This window comes from Zea mays, chromosome 3 (genome assembly GCF_902167145.1).
Source record: "Zea mays cultivar B73 chromosome 3, Zm-B73-REFERENCE-NAM-5.0, whole genome shotgun sequence".
In the NCBI taxonomy this organism is placed as follows: domain Eukaryota; kingdom Viridiplantae; phylum Streptophyta; class Magnoliopsida; order Poales; family Poaceae; genus Zea; species Zea mays.
Window position 1 is genome coordinate 205,207,377 of NC_050098.1, and position 15,290 is coordinate 205,222,666.

The 15,290-nt window shown below is 45.3% G+C and overlaps 2 protein-coding genes across 3 annotated transcripts; one reads left to right on the forward strand and one right to left on the reverse strand.

Moving 5' to 3' along the window:
• Positions 1-7,037: 7,037 nt before the first annotated feature.
• LOC103651234 (pentatricopeptide repeat-containing protein At4g32450, mitochondrial) lies at positions 7,038-10,932 on the reverse strand. The gene is made up of 2 exons (XM_008676853.4): positions 9,979-10,932; positions 7,038-9,568 (listed from the first exon to the last, which is right to left on the reverse strand). Exons 1-2 carry the CDS (start codon positions 10,095-10,097, stop codon positions 7,396-7,398), a joined length of 2,292 nt encoding a protein of 763 aa, XP_008675075.1. The 5' UTR covers positions 10,098-10,932; the 3' UTR covers positions 7,038-7,395.
• On the forward strand, positions 10,459-14,581 carry LOC100272584 (uncharacterized). Of its 2 annotated transcripts, none has more exons than XM_035965711.1 (13): positions 10,459-10,728; positions 11,062-11,163; positions 11,260-11,401; positions 11,885-11,967; positions 12,041-12,094; positions 12,193-12,244; positions 12,311-12,375; positions 12,482-12,538; positions 12,611-12,683; positions 12,884-12,970; positions 13,047-13,188; positions 13,604-13,710; positions 14,011-14,571. In XM_035965711.1, exons 1-13 carry the CDS (start codon positions 10,556-10,558, stop codon positions 14,245-14,247), a joined length of 1,374 nt encoding a protein of 457 aa, XP_035821604.1. In that variant the 5' UTR covers positions 10,459-10,555; the 3' UTR covers positions 14,248-14,571. The 2 variants fall into 2 exon arrangements, with proteins under 2 accessions (XP_035821604.1, NP_001140519.1); NM_001147047.1 differs by having other exon boundaries at positions 10,495-10,728; positions 11,077-11,163; positions 14,011-14,581.
• Positions 14,582-15,290: the final 709 nt, after the last annotated feature.

Genomic DNA, 15,290 nt, shown 5'->3' on the forward strand with positions numbered 1-15,290 from the left:
AGTCTCCTTCCACGGCTCCATCTTCGCCTGAGCAGTGGTTGCAATGCGGACAACCTAGGGAAGGGGGGGTTGGTGTGTAGAGCAAGGGTGAGTACACATCAACATACTCAGCAAGTGTCCTGTTTGGTTGTAGTGGACTAGCTTTATGTGGGGGTAAGTCAAGCAGTTGCTTTTAGTTGGTCAGATTATTATTACTAGTAGAGAAAGCCAAGTTTTAGAATTAACCCACGTTATTAACCCAAAAGTACTCCTTTCCAAACGGAAAGAGTACCACTTACCATTACCAGAGTCATTACCAAGAACCATCAACCTCGTTGCCACCTGTAATCCGAACATCTCTGATCAAGTACCACTAATCACTGGAGCTCCCTTGGCTGCTCATAACCACGAGCACAGTTGATATATCAGTTTTCATACACTCTGCAGAGGTTGCACACTTTACCCATGAGCCGTGATTCCCTTTTTGCCTCGGGTTGTACGGACCCTTGAACACTCCCAAGGTGAATAGGCAGGGTCTCACTATATAGCCTTTACAAAGATTCCCCGGGGCTGTAGCCGCCCGTTAGGTTTCCTAAATGCACTGCACTCCTCCCCAAGGGGACGAACCCAAGCTTGGCAGAGCGAGCCGCATACACCGAGCCCTATTAACGGCACGACGGCTAAGCGAACTACACCCCGGTTCCTCTAATTATTCAACTAAGGGCATCCCATTCCAACCTCATGGTTGCACTGTTTTCCCAGGCGGTCATCCAACGAACAGGTCCTTACAGAGAGGCACTCGAGAAACTGCTCGAGCCCCCTTGAATACCACAAGTTTAACATCATAATAAAGGATGGGAAAACAACGTATCATTGATAAATCTCATCATGTTCATTGATTAGAGTTGAGCAATAGCATAAAGCTAAACAATAATAATCCAACCCAAATAGGTAAACAAGGACATGGATAACAAAAGCTAGTCAATCCTTAAGTATAACTATGAAATGCGGGAGGTGAATTAAAGAATGTATAGGACAGAGATAGGTCAAGGGACACTTGCCTCCACCAACCGACTGCTGCTCAGGGGCTTCTCTTGCGAGTTCTTCGGGTTCGTCAACCAGATCGTTCTCTATACGAGTTCAAACATGCATTCACATCTCAAATCAGAAAGGTAAACATTACACCATACAAAGAGATGAATCCAATAGTCACATATCCGACATATGGCTAGCGCTTACAACCATTTTAAGTAGTGAGAATAACATGACCATTACTACAATTGACAACTCGCTATGTTCCTGTTAAGTGAAAGAATGAACCTAACCACTTCATTTCATGTAGTTATAATAGCTGATATTTAATACAGGTGTAAAGATAGTCATTATCTGAGCATAATTAACATATGCCTAGTTATTGCCGCTTCTTGATACAGTTCAATGGGTACTAGCACTTTTAAATGGCGAAGAGCATCGTCGCGCGACAATTCGCACACAAAAGGTAAATGACTAAGCGTGACATTTAAGCGTTGCACGGGCGAGCGAGCGAACGAGTAGTTAGCCGTGCGCTATGCCGTGAACCGTGCTGCGCGCTACAGGCGGCCACGCCGGGGCCGAGCCGCGTGCACGGACGAACAGGCTACACGAGCGAGCGAACGAGGCCGCGGACCGCTGCTGTGTACGCGAGCGAGTTGCTGCTGCGAACATGTCGCAGACGGGCTGCCACGTGTCGCGTAGGCCGCCACGAGCAAGCCGCGCGGGCTGCCGCAGGCGAGCTGGGACGCCAGGGGGCGCGCCACGCCACGACGTCGCGGGCGAGCCACGCGAGCAGACCGCGCCGGGCGCTGCCGCGGGCAAGCCACGCGGGCGAGCCGTGCGAGCAGGCCGCCGAGCCGGGCGAGGCTGCGCACCGCGCCGAAGCCACGCGGGGCCACGGCCGCACGCCAGCAGCCAGGGCGGGGCTGCGCACCGCGCCGAAGCCACGGCGGGGCCATGGCCGCGCGCAGGACGCCGGGGCGGGGGTCGCGACGGGGAAGAACGGCGAGTCGGGGCGGGGGTCGCGTGCCAGAGCCGCGCGCCGCGCGAAGAATGCCCGCGCCGGGGCCGACCGCGGGCGGGGGGGGGGGGGGCTGCACAGGACGCCGGGGGGCCGCGCCGGGCGCCACGGCCGAGCTCCAACCGCCATGGCCGAGCCGCGCTATCCAGCCGAACCGCGCCGGGGCCAACCGCGAGCGGGCGCGCGCGGACCGCGCCACGACGGGGCGCGCCGAGCTGGGGCAGGACGAGGAGACACGAGCGTCGGACCGAGCCAGGCGCGGACGAGCCGCGTCGCCGCGCCATGGCCGCGCGCAAGGACGCGCCATGGCCGGGACGTACGCCGCACCGAGCGTGACGAGGTCGGGAACGGAGAGGAAAAGGGACGGGGAGAAGGGAGCGGGACGGGCTCACCTCGAGGAGCGACGGCGGCGGTTCTCCTGTGGTCGGGCGATGGGGGAAGAGAGAGGCGTCGGGGGAGCGATTTGCGCGAGGGAGAGAGAAGAACGCGAGTTCGTGGGAGAGAGAAGATGAACAGGGGGCGACTTGCCTGAGGCTTATAGGTGGGCCCCACCGGGGAGGGCGGCGGCGGATGGGCAACTGCCCAGTGCGCGCGTAGGCGGTCGGGGCGGGCGAGCCGTTGGGGCTGCTAGGCCGCGCGCCAGCCGAACGACCCAAGGCGGGGGAAGTTTTCGCGGGCCGCGCGGGGGGGAAAAGAAAGCGGCTGGGCCGCGGGATGGGGGGAAAACGGCGGCTAGGCCACCGGTCAGGCTGGGCCGCGGGGAGGGGAATTGGCCCGAGAGAGGGGGGAGGGTTTTCTATTTATTTTTCCTATTCTAGCCATAATTCATCACTAAAATGCATGATTCCCCTTGATCGTTTCCCGCTTGGTGATTTTGGTCACCTCATCTCCTTCGTGCGCGGTCTTGAGTACGTCCCAAATCTCTTTGGCGCTCTTCAACCCTTGCACCTTATTATACTCCTCTCGACTTAGAGAGGTGAGGAGTATAGTAGTTGCTTGGGAGTTGAAGTGCTCGATTTGGGCCACCTCATCCTCATCATAATCTTCGTCCCCTACGGATGGTACCTGTACTCCAAACTCAACAACATCCCATATGCTTTTATGGAGTGAGGTTAGGTGATATCTCATCATATCACTCCACATAGAATAATCTTCACCGTCAAACATCGATGGTTTGCCTAATGGGACCGAAAGTAATGGAGTATGTTTAGGAATGCGAGGATAGCGTAGGGGTATCTTACTATACTTCTTGCGCTCTTGGCGCTTAAAAGTGATGGACGCGGCGTCGGATCCCGATGTAGAGGGCGATGAAGAGTCGGTCTCGTAGTAGACCACTTTCTTCATTTTCTTCTTTTTCTCGCCACTCTTGTGCGTCCTAATGCGTGAAGGGGATCCCTCCTTCTTTTTGTTGCCGGACTCCCTTGATGGAGCCTTCCCGTGCCTTGTGGCGGGCTTCTCGCCGGTCACCATCTCCTTTTTAGCGTGATCTCCCGACATCACTTCGAGCGGTTAGGCTCTAATGAAGTATCGGGCTCTGATACCAATTGAAAGTCGCCTAGAGGGGGGTGAATAGGCAAATCTGAAATTTACAAACTTAAGCACACACTACAAGCCGGAGTTAGCGTTAGAAATATAGACGAGTCCGAAAGAGATGGTGAAAACAAATCACAAGCAAATAAAGCGAATGACACGGTGATTTGTTTTACTGAGGTTTGGTTCTTGCAAACCTACTCCCCGTTGAGGTAGTCACAAAGACCGGGTCTCTTTCAACCCTTTCCCTCTCTCAAACTGTCACCTAGACCGAGTGAGCTTCTCTTCTCAATCAAACGGGACACTAAGTCCCCACAAGGACCACCACACAATTGGTGTCTCTTGCCTTGGTTACAATTGAGTTGGAATCAAGAAAGAAGGAAGAAGAAAAGCAATCCAAGCGCAAGAGCTCAAATGAACACAAGTATCTCTCTCTCACTAGTCACTATTTGATTGGAATGATCTTTGGACTTGGGAGAGGATTTGATCTCTTTGTATGTGTCTTGTATTGAATGTTATAACTCTTGTATGAGGTGTGAAGGCTGAAAACTTGGATGCCATGAATGGTGGGTGGTTGGGGGTATTTATAGCTCCAACCACCAAAGGAGCCGTTAGTGGAGGCTGCTGTCGCATGGCGCACCGGACAGTCCGGTGCGCCACCGGACACTGTCCGGTGCGCCAGCCACGTCACCCGGCCGTTGGGTTCTGACCGTTGGAGCTTCTGACAGCTGGGCCACCGGACAGTCCGGTGGAGCACCGGACAGTCACTGTTCATTGTCCGGTGCGCCTTCTGGCGCCTGTCCTGACTTCTGCGCGCGCAGGCGCGCACTGTAGCACATTTATTGTTCTTGCATATGACCGTTGGCGCTGTGTAGCCGTTACTCCGCTGGCGCACCGGACAGTCTGGTGAATTATAGCGGAGCGGTTCCTAGAATTCTCGAAGGTGGCAAGTTCGGAGTCAGGTTCCCTGGTGCACCGGACACTGTCCGGTGGCACACCGGACAGTCCGGTGCGCCAGACCAGGGCACACTTCGGTTGTCTTTTGCTCTCTTTGTTTGAACCCTTTTTTAGTCTTTCTATTGGTTTGTTGTGAATCTTTTTGGCACCTGTAAAACTTTATAATCTAGAGCAAACTAGTTAGTCCAATTATTTGTGTTGGGCAATTCAACCACCAAAATCAATTAGGAAAAGGTGTAAGCCTATTTTCCTTTCAACGGGCTAGTGCCAACCCAACACTATGCCCGTGTCAGGCTTGAGCCATGATCTAGGCACGCCGTACCGGCCCAGCACAACCCAATTAAATGACAATCACGACCGACCCGTTCCACGGTATACCCCCGCGCCCCAAACCCTGTGTCCCTGTCACAACCACACACCCAAAACCAGTTCAGGTCCCCTCCCCTCATCTCCTTCGCCCAGTCAACGTGGACGACGTGCACGATGGTCTGTGATTATTCTATGAAGTGTGATTGTAATCTGTGTATATTGGTTGTGAATTGTGAATCTGTGTATATTGGCATGTGAACTGTGCTTGTAGTATGTGTATAGCTACGATGAACTGTGATTGTGACGTGTATATCTGCTGCTAGACAGATGCTGACTGAGCAGGCTTTCGGATCGGCTCGACACTGGCGTGCATGCGGGCTCTCGGGCCGGCACGACACGGTTACAAACCAGCTGTGCCGTGCTTGGGCCTGGAGGCAAGCACGTCGGACGGCCTGACCCGGCCTGATTATGTAAACAAGCCTGTAGTGCTCGGGCCTGTCGTGTCGTGCCTGCTTTGGTCTCATGCGGGGTCGGGTTGTGCCACCTGTTTGTCCATCTATACCCCTAGAAGCAGAGCATATGCATCAAGGTACCTCAAAATATTACCAAAAATCATAATATTGTATCATTTAAAGTGTTTAAGACACTAAAATAAATTAAGCTCTAACAATTAAGCTCTAAATTATGTATTTTTTTAAAAAAAAACTACATTACTAGAAAAGAAAAAGGTCAAGGATGATGGTGAAAATAAGGATAATGCACTAATCCAGGATATATTATATTTGGACCACTTTATAATCTATTATATATTTTTATTATGAAATATAGAGCATAACTCATAAAAACAACTCTAACAATGTTTTATCTTACAATTTTTTTATCAAAGCAATATAGGACAAACCATGAAGTGACTCAAATATAATGCATCCCAAATTAGTGTCATTTCTTATTTTCTAGAATACATGATTTATGACTTAACTCTTGAAACTCAACATGTTTTTAGTGTACTAAACATTTTAAATGATGTATTATCTCCGTTCTCGTATATTTATAACCCGCTAGTTCACTTTTAAACTAAAACGTGAGTGAGTAGTACTTTATTTTTTGTGACACCTTATTGGAGATGATTTAAATAGGAAATTGTTGATGCTGTTTTTTGTAAGTTAAGCTCTATATTTCAAGATAGACCATTAAATTAAGGCGCTGGAGATGCTCTGTGGACTAAAACAGATTCTATGCCCTCGTGATTTATGTGTACCACCACCTCGTGCATTCGTGTGGGCAATCGATTGCCCTATAATTTTGAATCAGATAATTTGAGTAATTTAATATTTAGATATTAGAAATTGTTATTGATTTTGATCAGGAAAAAACCATCTGAAATTTTGGTACCCGATAATTCAAGTTCAGGGAACTATTATCCGATATACCTTAAATTATCAAAACAATAGTTTTTAAAAAATATACTTGCATTTTAAAGCAATAAACAATGATAATCAAATCATGCCTTCGCATCAATTAACAACAACCCAGTCATCAAGTTAGTATAGATCTACATTTAGTCATACCAAACAATAAATTTACACTAAACCTAGGGTTGTTTGGTTGGGCTGTGAAAAAAAGCTATTGTGAGCTGTAAAAAAAGCTGTTGTAGACTGTGAGTCGTTAAAAAGCTAAAACTCGTTTGGTGGAAACCACTAAAAGCCGCTAAAAGTTTTTTTATATATATTTTCACAGTTTCATCCGAAAGCCGCTAAAAACAGGTCTAAAGGTGCTTTAAAGTTTTCGAGAAAGTCGACTTTTAAAAAAATGCTTCTAAATCCAGCCCTTTGATTTAACTTTTGTCTTTTAGGAGGCAAAAGCTAAAGTCAAAAGCCAAACCATGCACACCTCTAGCCACCCTCATGTCTTTATATTTAGAAATATAGAAGAGCAAATATCTCAAATGGTTATAGTATTTAGGGAATATTACCTTAACTATTTAAATTAAATTTTATTTTTTTAATAATTATTATTTGAAATTATGATCAGATATTTTAGGTTTAGTTCAAGTAATTTGGGTTTGGAGATAGGCTATTGGTTATTTTGTCCACCCCCACCATTCAACACCACACGTCTGAGCTGCAGTGGCGGAGCGTGACCGAAAAGCCCAATCCACAGCCGAAGCCAAACAGGCACAAGAAAAGGCTCCTGCTAGCTATATAAGCAATGGATCCAGAATGCAGTCAGAAAGCTTTGTAATCAGCTGAATCAAAGTTTACATGCCAAGGGACCACTACCCAGTTACATTCTACTGTTTTATTTTGGTGGCAAGTAACAAATCAGAGACAACAGTTGTTAAAGTAAAAGCTCAGGCTTAACGTATGAGCTGCAAAATAGAACACCAGAGCTGCTTAGGACCTGTTTGGCTGTTTCTCACTGACGACATCATACAGCATGTCTCTCACATGAAACTATTAGCTAACTAAATGTTAGATAGGCATCAGCCTACCTTCAGCACATAAACAACCTATAGCGGTCTTGTGCCAATAAAAATTGACCAAGATGTGGACTTTCTTTCATCTTGTTTACCAGTAGTCTTTGCAAGAACACACACCATTTTCGAAGTGGTGGAACCTCTTTGCATCCCTTGCAATGATCTGACGTCCAACAAGTTTTGAGATTATCTTGAAAGCCGTGTGACAATCCCCACAGGATCGAAGATTCTTTATAACCCGAATAGGTGAGCGGGGAGCACTTGTTATAAGACCGTAACTGATAGCCAGCCTCTCACTGTGAGCCAGTAAAGCATCCTCTTTGGTTTCTTGATCAACATCGTGAAGAACAAATCGAGTGTCAGCAATATACCCAGCTTCCTTCATGTGAGCCAACAAATACCTCAGCTCTTCATAGATCTTAGGAGTGTCAGGGTGAGATCGGTCGCCAGCTCTGTATTCATGGACCTTGCTCCGAGCTTCGGCGACACTTGCCTTTTTCCTTTCCTTTTCCTTTGCAAGATCTGACACATCGACAGGGAACAGACCCATTTTAGACTGTTCATTCAGCCTAGAAGAATCCAAGCACTCTATGATCTGAGCACAACGATCTCCAAGCTCTAAAAAGCCATTAAGTCGACACATGTTCATCAAATTTTCCCATACCTCAATGCTTGGTTCCACAGGCATCCGTTCCACGAATTCATAAGCCTCGACAATGTAGCCAGACTGTCCAAGCATAGTAACAATGCTTGCATAATGCTCTGTAGTGGGATGTATGCCAAAATCTTTCTGCATGGATTCAAAATGCAACATTCCTTCATTAACAGATCCCAAAATTCCACATGCCAAGAAAACATGTCTGAACATGCCATGATCTGGCTTGTCCCCTGTCTGCTTAAACCGTTCAAAAAAATCTATTGCTTCTTCACCAAGAACATTGTGCACAAAACCTGAGATCATAGTGTTCCAAGAAGTCAAATTATGATGATCCATAGAACTGAAAATCTTCTTTGCATCTTCCATAGAACCACACCTAGCATACATCTCCATAATTTTGTTTTGAAAATCTGTGTCAACAGTAAGTGATGATTCAGATATTTGACTATGTATTAATCTTGCTTCTGAAAGGGCAGTTGCATCACCACATGCTTGCATCAATCTGAAGTACTGAGGAGCATGTAGCACAATTCTGTTTTCCTTTAGCATAGCCAAAACTTCCAGAGCTTCTTTTACATTGCCATCATCACAAAACTTCTCCAGTTCTTCAACAGTACATTTGTGTTTGCTGCCAGCTTCACTAGGTACTTCGTAAGGCGATCCAACATTTGAAGGGTTGCCTTGTAGTGACTGATGATATTTGCCATATTCATGAGGTGCACTATTTACATGGTTCCCAAATGATCCAGCAGATTGTGCATGTGAATGTTTTTCTTGATGAACTCCATGAGAGAGGCGTTGCACATCTGTATTTAGGTACATGGAATATCCTTGAGAAGTACTATGTGTATCAGCCTGCCTAGTGAAATAAGGGCTTTGATATGCCTGCGAAGCATTATATCCAAAATTACTATTGTTGCCTTGCTGAAACCCTGCAACATGCTCCTTACGGGAATGAGTTGGATTTACATATTGAGAGGGATGATGCCCAGATCTATCTGGATAACTTCCCCCAGATCTATGATCAACATATTGCTGTTTCTGAACTCGCTGGCTATTTCCAACTGGGTTCGGACATGGTTGTCCTGAAGGACCATATCCATACTGCCCATTATTAGCTCCCTCTCCTTCATAAATCTTCTGCTTACTTTGGGTGTAGTATCCAGAGCTATATGTACTATTAGCTTCTGTGCCATTGTACTGTTGACGATCATTTGAAAAATGTCCATCAAGGCCTTGCTGGCTGTATGGACCACTACCTCTATAAGGTTGTGATGCATTGTATCTCTCATTATTCGCTCTTGTACCAGTATATGGCTGATGATTGTTTTGAAAGCCATATGATCCACCACTTCTGTAATGTTGCTCAGAACTGCCACCAACACCATCCACACCCTTATTTTTGTGAGTACCTGTTGTGGAACCAGCTGAAGTGACATCTCTCTGAAGTTGGAGATTAGAGCCGTTCCAACGGGAGTCAGTGTAGCTACCTGCTTTGTTTTGTCCCCACTCACGCTGATAATCTTCATCAGTCCTTTCAGATGCAAAGGTACCAGCCCCTCGATGTGGAACCCAAGACTGTAGACAAACTCTTTCAGCTGGAAGCCTGCAAGATAAAAGAACCATGCTTTTAGGATGACCCTGAATTGAAAATTTTCAGGTGCAATGTCACTCCTAACAGGTAAGTGTTTTTTCCATTTTGAAAAGTAACAAGCAACATCCTAGTGAACAGAAACACGAATTAGAATTACTGTGAGTCTATGCCAAGGTCCAAGGAATAATTCATGTTCTAATCAGGCAAAAATGACTAGAAATTTCCTTCCCAGAATAATTGGCTACCTTTTGTTTTTAAAAAGTTATATTCTGTTCTGTTCTTAGCAACTGGGAACAATTTACAGAGAACCAAATCGCTTGAGAAGATCTCCAAACTCTAGCCTAGAACAAAAAGATTAGCAACAAGGAATAGCATCGCGTCATATGAATCAACGAGTCAGCACCGAGGCAGTGGCACAGTACCTGAGTGGCGAATCCATGGGCCGGTAGAGGGGAGCTGGCGCGGCCGACGCCGCGATGGTGCCGCGAGGAGAGAACCGAGCGGCCAAGAGCGCCCTACGCGCTCCAACCATTGCAGCCATCTCCCACCCTCTCCCTCTGCACCTCCCTGGGGGCTCGCTTCCTCCCCTTTCTCTTCGTCGCTTAAACCCTCACGAAGGCGAAGCGGCGGCTGCTCCCGGCCGCCAAGCAGATGCGCTGCCTCAGGCAGGCCGTGCGTCGCGTCGCGTCACTCGCGTGGCTATGGAATGGGTTGCTGCGGTGCCGTCGTGGGTTTGGTGTGGTATCGGGTTGGATAACATAGCTCTGGTCAGTGTGATTGGGCCGGCTCAATGAAATTATTGGTTGGGCTCACCCGTCTCGCGGCATCGTAAGATTGCTCCGCTCACCCGTCTCACCACAACACCGAAGCAGCCGAGAACCGGACCCCGCAAGGCCGCAACAGCAAGGGCAGCACTGCCGAAACCGCAGGCCGCAGCACTCGAGAGCGCAGCCAGGCGGCGGCGCTCCGCCTCCGACTCCACACCAGGCCGCTGCGTCCATGGACCCCTCCCCGCAGTCGACGCCGCCCACCGGAGACGACCCGGCAGCGGCGGCGGATCCCGACCTACCGAGGCTCACGGTGACGCAGGTGGAGCAGATGAAGGTGGAGGCCAGGGTTGGCGACATCTACCGCTCCCTCTTCGGGGCCGCGCCCAACACGAAATCCATCATGTGAGCATCCCTAAGCACACGCTAGTTTTCTCACTTCTATTTGAGTATATCCCCTGGCTGCCGACAGCCGGCAGTGCTTGGCGGGTCTCAACGCATGGATTTAGTTTGGATATTGGAGTATTTGATACGCTGTAGCTTGAAAAATAGCTAGTCCTCTGATAACTTTGCCCGTGGCACCAGATAGTTCAGTGCAGGGTTTCTGATTTGGTGCGTACAGAAGCTTAGTACTGCTAGTTATGTATTGTTGGATAGCGTCTTAGACACAAACACTTGAATGTGAGTTGATATTAGGGTGTGGGTCCACTGTCTCCTCATCAGCCTTTTGTTGTCGAGTTGTTTTCTGTGCAGGCTAGAGCTGTGGCGTGATCAGCATATCGAGTATCTGACGCCTGGGCTGAGGCATATGGGACCAGCCTTTCATGTTCTAGATGCCAAGTAATGATTGTGCATGGTTAAGTTATCTTTGCAATATCCTGTTTGATTGTGACACTAATGCATATTTGTTCTGGTATTGCTTTTAATTGGTTTCAGTCGCCCTTGGCTATGCTACTGGATGGTTCATCCACTTGCTTTGCTGGATGAAGCACTTGATGATGATCTTGAGAATGATATCATAGACTTCTTAGCTCGATGTCAGGATAAAGATGGTGGATATAGTGGTGGACCTGGACAGGTTGCTCCAATCCCAAAATCTTTTGAGCTAGATAATATCTTTGATTTTGCTATTAGCATTGATTTTTTTTCTAAATAAGATCTTCGATTTATGTAGTGCATGCATTAGCCTTGGATATGTCCAATGAATCGCCGAGGACATATATGTTTGTTGTTTCACATTAAATCCTTCTTTAGCTCACCTGGTTGTAATTGTAGCATTTTTAGTTGATATTAGCATGTCCATGTAACAAACAAAATATCTGCCGGTGGTGGTGGGTACTATGCTTTTGATTTGTATACTCAAGGCTATCTTTTTAGATAGCAAAGCTAAATTATTGGGTGCTTTAAATTAGCCTTCTCATTCAATTAGCATTACTTATGAACCAGAAATCTTGTTTGTTATTGATTTATGAAGTCTGTTTGAGTTCATTTATGTTGAGTTTGAGTCATTCAAGAGGGTAAATTATAGATTGTTTTTATACAAAGTCCACGTCCTTTGCAGTTGCCTCACCTAGCTACGACTTATGCTGCTGTAAATACACTTGTGACAATAGGGAGCGAAAGAGCATTGTCATCAATCAATAGGTAAATCTCATGGTTGCTCTAAAACAAGATCTACAAGAGTCATTTTGTTAATTATGTTTACCTTGTGGGTCAGGGGCAACCTGTACAATTTTATGCTGCAGATGAAAGATGTATCAGGTGCTTTCAGGTACGCAACCTATCAGCGTGGATAATGTACAGATACCACTTTCTCAGTTGTAGCCCTTCAGAGGTGATGCCTGCCACTCATTTTTTCCTTTGCCCTAGAATGCATGATGGTGGCGAAATTGATGTCCGTGCTTCCTACACCGCTATATCGGTGAGTTTCTTTTGGTCCTTTGCAATTTTTCTGCAGTTACTTGATATTTTCTGATGTTGACTTTAGGTTGCCAGCCTTGTGAATATTCTTGATTTTAAACTGGCAAAAGGTGTAGGCGACTACATAGCAAGGTTTTGTTTGTGTTATATACATTCAATTTTTTCCAGTTGCAAAATTGTTGCTTGGTCACAGTTCTTTTCTAGAATGTTGCTCAATTGATATACTATATGACTGCAGATGTCAAACTTATGAAGGTGGTATTGCTGGGGAGCCTTATGCTGAAGCACATGGTGGGTATGTTTCTAAGGATTTCTGTGAAGTTTGAAATTTATATGTTAAGAACATTAACAAAGTTGCATTCATAAGGTATACATTCTGTGGATTGGCTGCTTTGATCCTGCTTAATGAGGCAGAGAAAGTTGACTTGCCTAGTTTGATTGTAAGATAACCTCTTCCTCCCTTAGTTTATTTAATTTACTTCTATAATTATGATGTGTTTATGTGTATTAGATCATTAAGTTATTTTTTAGCTCCTTGGTGAAAGTGCATGACAAGTAGTAGATACTTGTGTGTTTGGCTGATGCAACAATTGTTTTTGTTACAATATTTGGCGTTGTTGCTGGCATCTTCACCATTTAGGGCTGGGTGGCTTTTCGTCAAGGAGTGGAATGCGGATTTCAAGGACGAACTAATAAATTGGTTGATGGTTGCTACTCCTTTTGGCAGGTAATTGTAACATCTGTCTACTTTTATCTTTGCCACATGTTGTGCTCCATGTTACAGAAATCTAGTGTGTGACCAGGGAGCTGCCATTGCTTTCACACAAAAGTTAATTACGATTGTTGATAAGCAATTGAAGTCCTCGTATTCCTGCAAAAGGCCATCAGGAGAGGATGCCTGCAGCACCAGTTCATATGGGTGCACCGCGAAAAAGTCTTCCTCTGGTAAGAATCAGGACCATTTTTTTTTCTTATGGATTGAAAATTATTTCTCCACTTTTGTTTGTGATAAATATGAAAGAAGTTTTTGTAGATAGATGTAAACTGTAATTGATTGGAACTTCTTTATTCCTCGTGCAATGCAGCAATCAACTGATAACTTAAAAAAAGGCAGTTTTGCTGTATATTTTCTAGTAGGTGGGTGAGCAAACAGTACCGATTATCAATTTTTAAAACCTTGCCGCTTACTGTCGACCTAATGCCATTCCTCGTACTGTTTATACTTTTGGTGCATTTGATGTGCAAATTTATAATGCCCCCATAAGATCATGACCTGACCTGAACTAACGTATTGATTTTCAAATTATGCGGGGCTTGATTTATGTCATGATACTCAAATGTTTTGCTTGTTCTCCTGAAGCTGTGGACTATGCGAAGTTTGGATTTGATTTTATACAACAGAGCAACCAAATTGGCCCACTCTTCCATAACATTGCCCTGCAACAATACATCCTACTTTGTTCTCAGGTGAGGTAACTTTGAATACAATATTATTTTCATATGCAGAGTTTTATCACTAGAATGTGAAATTCTGCAATGCCGTCTTATTATAGTTGTTACCACCCTCTATCCCGAAATTATAAGTTGTTTTAGCTTTTCTAGGTTACATAACTTTTGATATGCACCTAGATATACAATGTCTACATACATAGCAAAAGTTATGTGCCGAAAAATGCCGAAACAACCTATAAATTGGAACGGAGGGAGTATTTATTGAGGAAATGAGATCTCAGATAAGTTAAGATTACAATCGCTTCTGTAACTCAGGTACTAGAGGGAGGCTTGAGGGATAAGCCTGGAAAGAACAGAGATCACTATCATTCATGCTACTGCCTCAGTGGCCTCGCAGTTAGCCAGTACAGTGCCATGACTGATACTGGTTCGTGCCCATTACCTCAGCATGTGCTTGGACCGTACTCTAATTTGCTGGAGCCAATCCATCCACTCTACAATGTTGTCCTAGATAAGTACCATACAGCCTATGAGTTCTTCTCAGAAGAGTGATCTAATGTTAGAACCTAAGAACAATTGGCTAAGGTTGTGTACGATTGTGTTATTTGCACGAATGATGGTAACTTAGTCGTGTTATACCAGGGTATTTGTATGTTTGGTCAGGTGGATTGCCTGGATAAATCTCTCTGTTGTAATGGTCGTGTCCCGAATTATGTTTGTAATGGTCGTGTCCCGAATTATGTTACTGGTGTTCATTATTAGTTAAAATGCAACAGAAGTGTAGGTCTAGATGCTGCATAGTGATCTGTGGATGCTAGAACCAAGTGTTTGTACGTAATACTGTTATGATGGTACTAAATTGATTAGTTAAATGCACGATTATGGTACCTGAACCTAGGGATTTTTGGGATGAAAATGGTCGAAAACGATCGGTAAATGCTAAAACCGTTTCCGTTTCCATAATTTTTATCGGAAATGAAATCGGAAACGGTAACTCTAGAAACGGAAATAATATCGGTATTTAGAAAACATCGAAAACGAAAGTTCAGCTACGAAAGTACATCGTTAACGGTTGGAATTTAAAATACGATAGGTAAACATACTATTATGAAAATAACTTAATAAAACAAGTTCATAATTATAACAAGTTGACAATATGACAACTTCACAAATGTACAAAGATCACTAGTTCAAATATTGACAACTTCACAAAGATCATAAAGACTACAAATTCACAATGCACATGTATAATGGAAAGAAAATGTAAAAACAGGAAAATTATATTTAAAAGAATTGAAACCAATAATGAAATTTAACAAATGAGGCTACGTGCTCGTGGACTTAGGAGTGGTAGGACGCGACCCGTAGAGCGCCAGTAGCGTGACGGCCCACCTCGCTCGAGCAGCATTATGCCAGTATTGCGTTACAGGCGCTTCCACCTTGCCTAGTTAAATAACACATAGGCATGAATTCTTTTTATATAAAGGCATGCTCACTCGAATGACCTTTGTTGAAGGCCCATGCCAGACAAGTGGGCCGCCTGTTTGTTTTTCTATTTTTGGAAGATTCCGAGATTTAAATTCGATAAATTCCGA

Excerpts from the sequence above, each read along its gene's own strand:
- LOC100272584 (XM_035965711.1), top strand. The coding sequence starts at position 10,556 with ATGGACCCCTCCCCGCAGTCGACGCCGCCCACCGGAGACGACCCGGCA. Across the intron at positions 10,729-11,061 it reads CCCAACACGAAATCCATCAT|TTGTTTTCTGTGCAGGCTAG; the intron begins GTGAGCATCCCT and ends TTTGTTGTCGAG. Across the intron at positions 12,245-12,310 it reads CTTCCTACACCGCTATATCG|GTTGCCAGCCTTGTGAATAT; the intron begins GTGAGTTTCTTT and ends TGTTGACTTTAG.
- LOC103651234 (XM_008676853.4), bottom strand. The coding sequence starts at position 10,097 with ATGGCTGCAATGGTTGGAGCGCGTAGGGCGCTCTTGGCCGCTCGGTTC. Across the intron at positions 9,569-9,978 it reads CCCATGGATTCGCCACTCAG|GCTTCCAGCTGAAAGAGTTT; the intron begins GTACTGTGCCAC and ends TTTATCTTGCAG.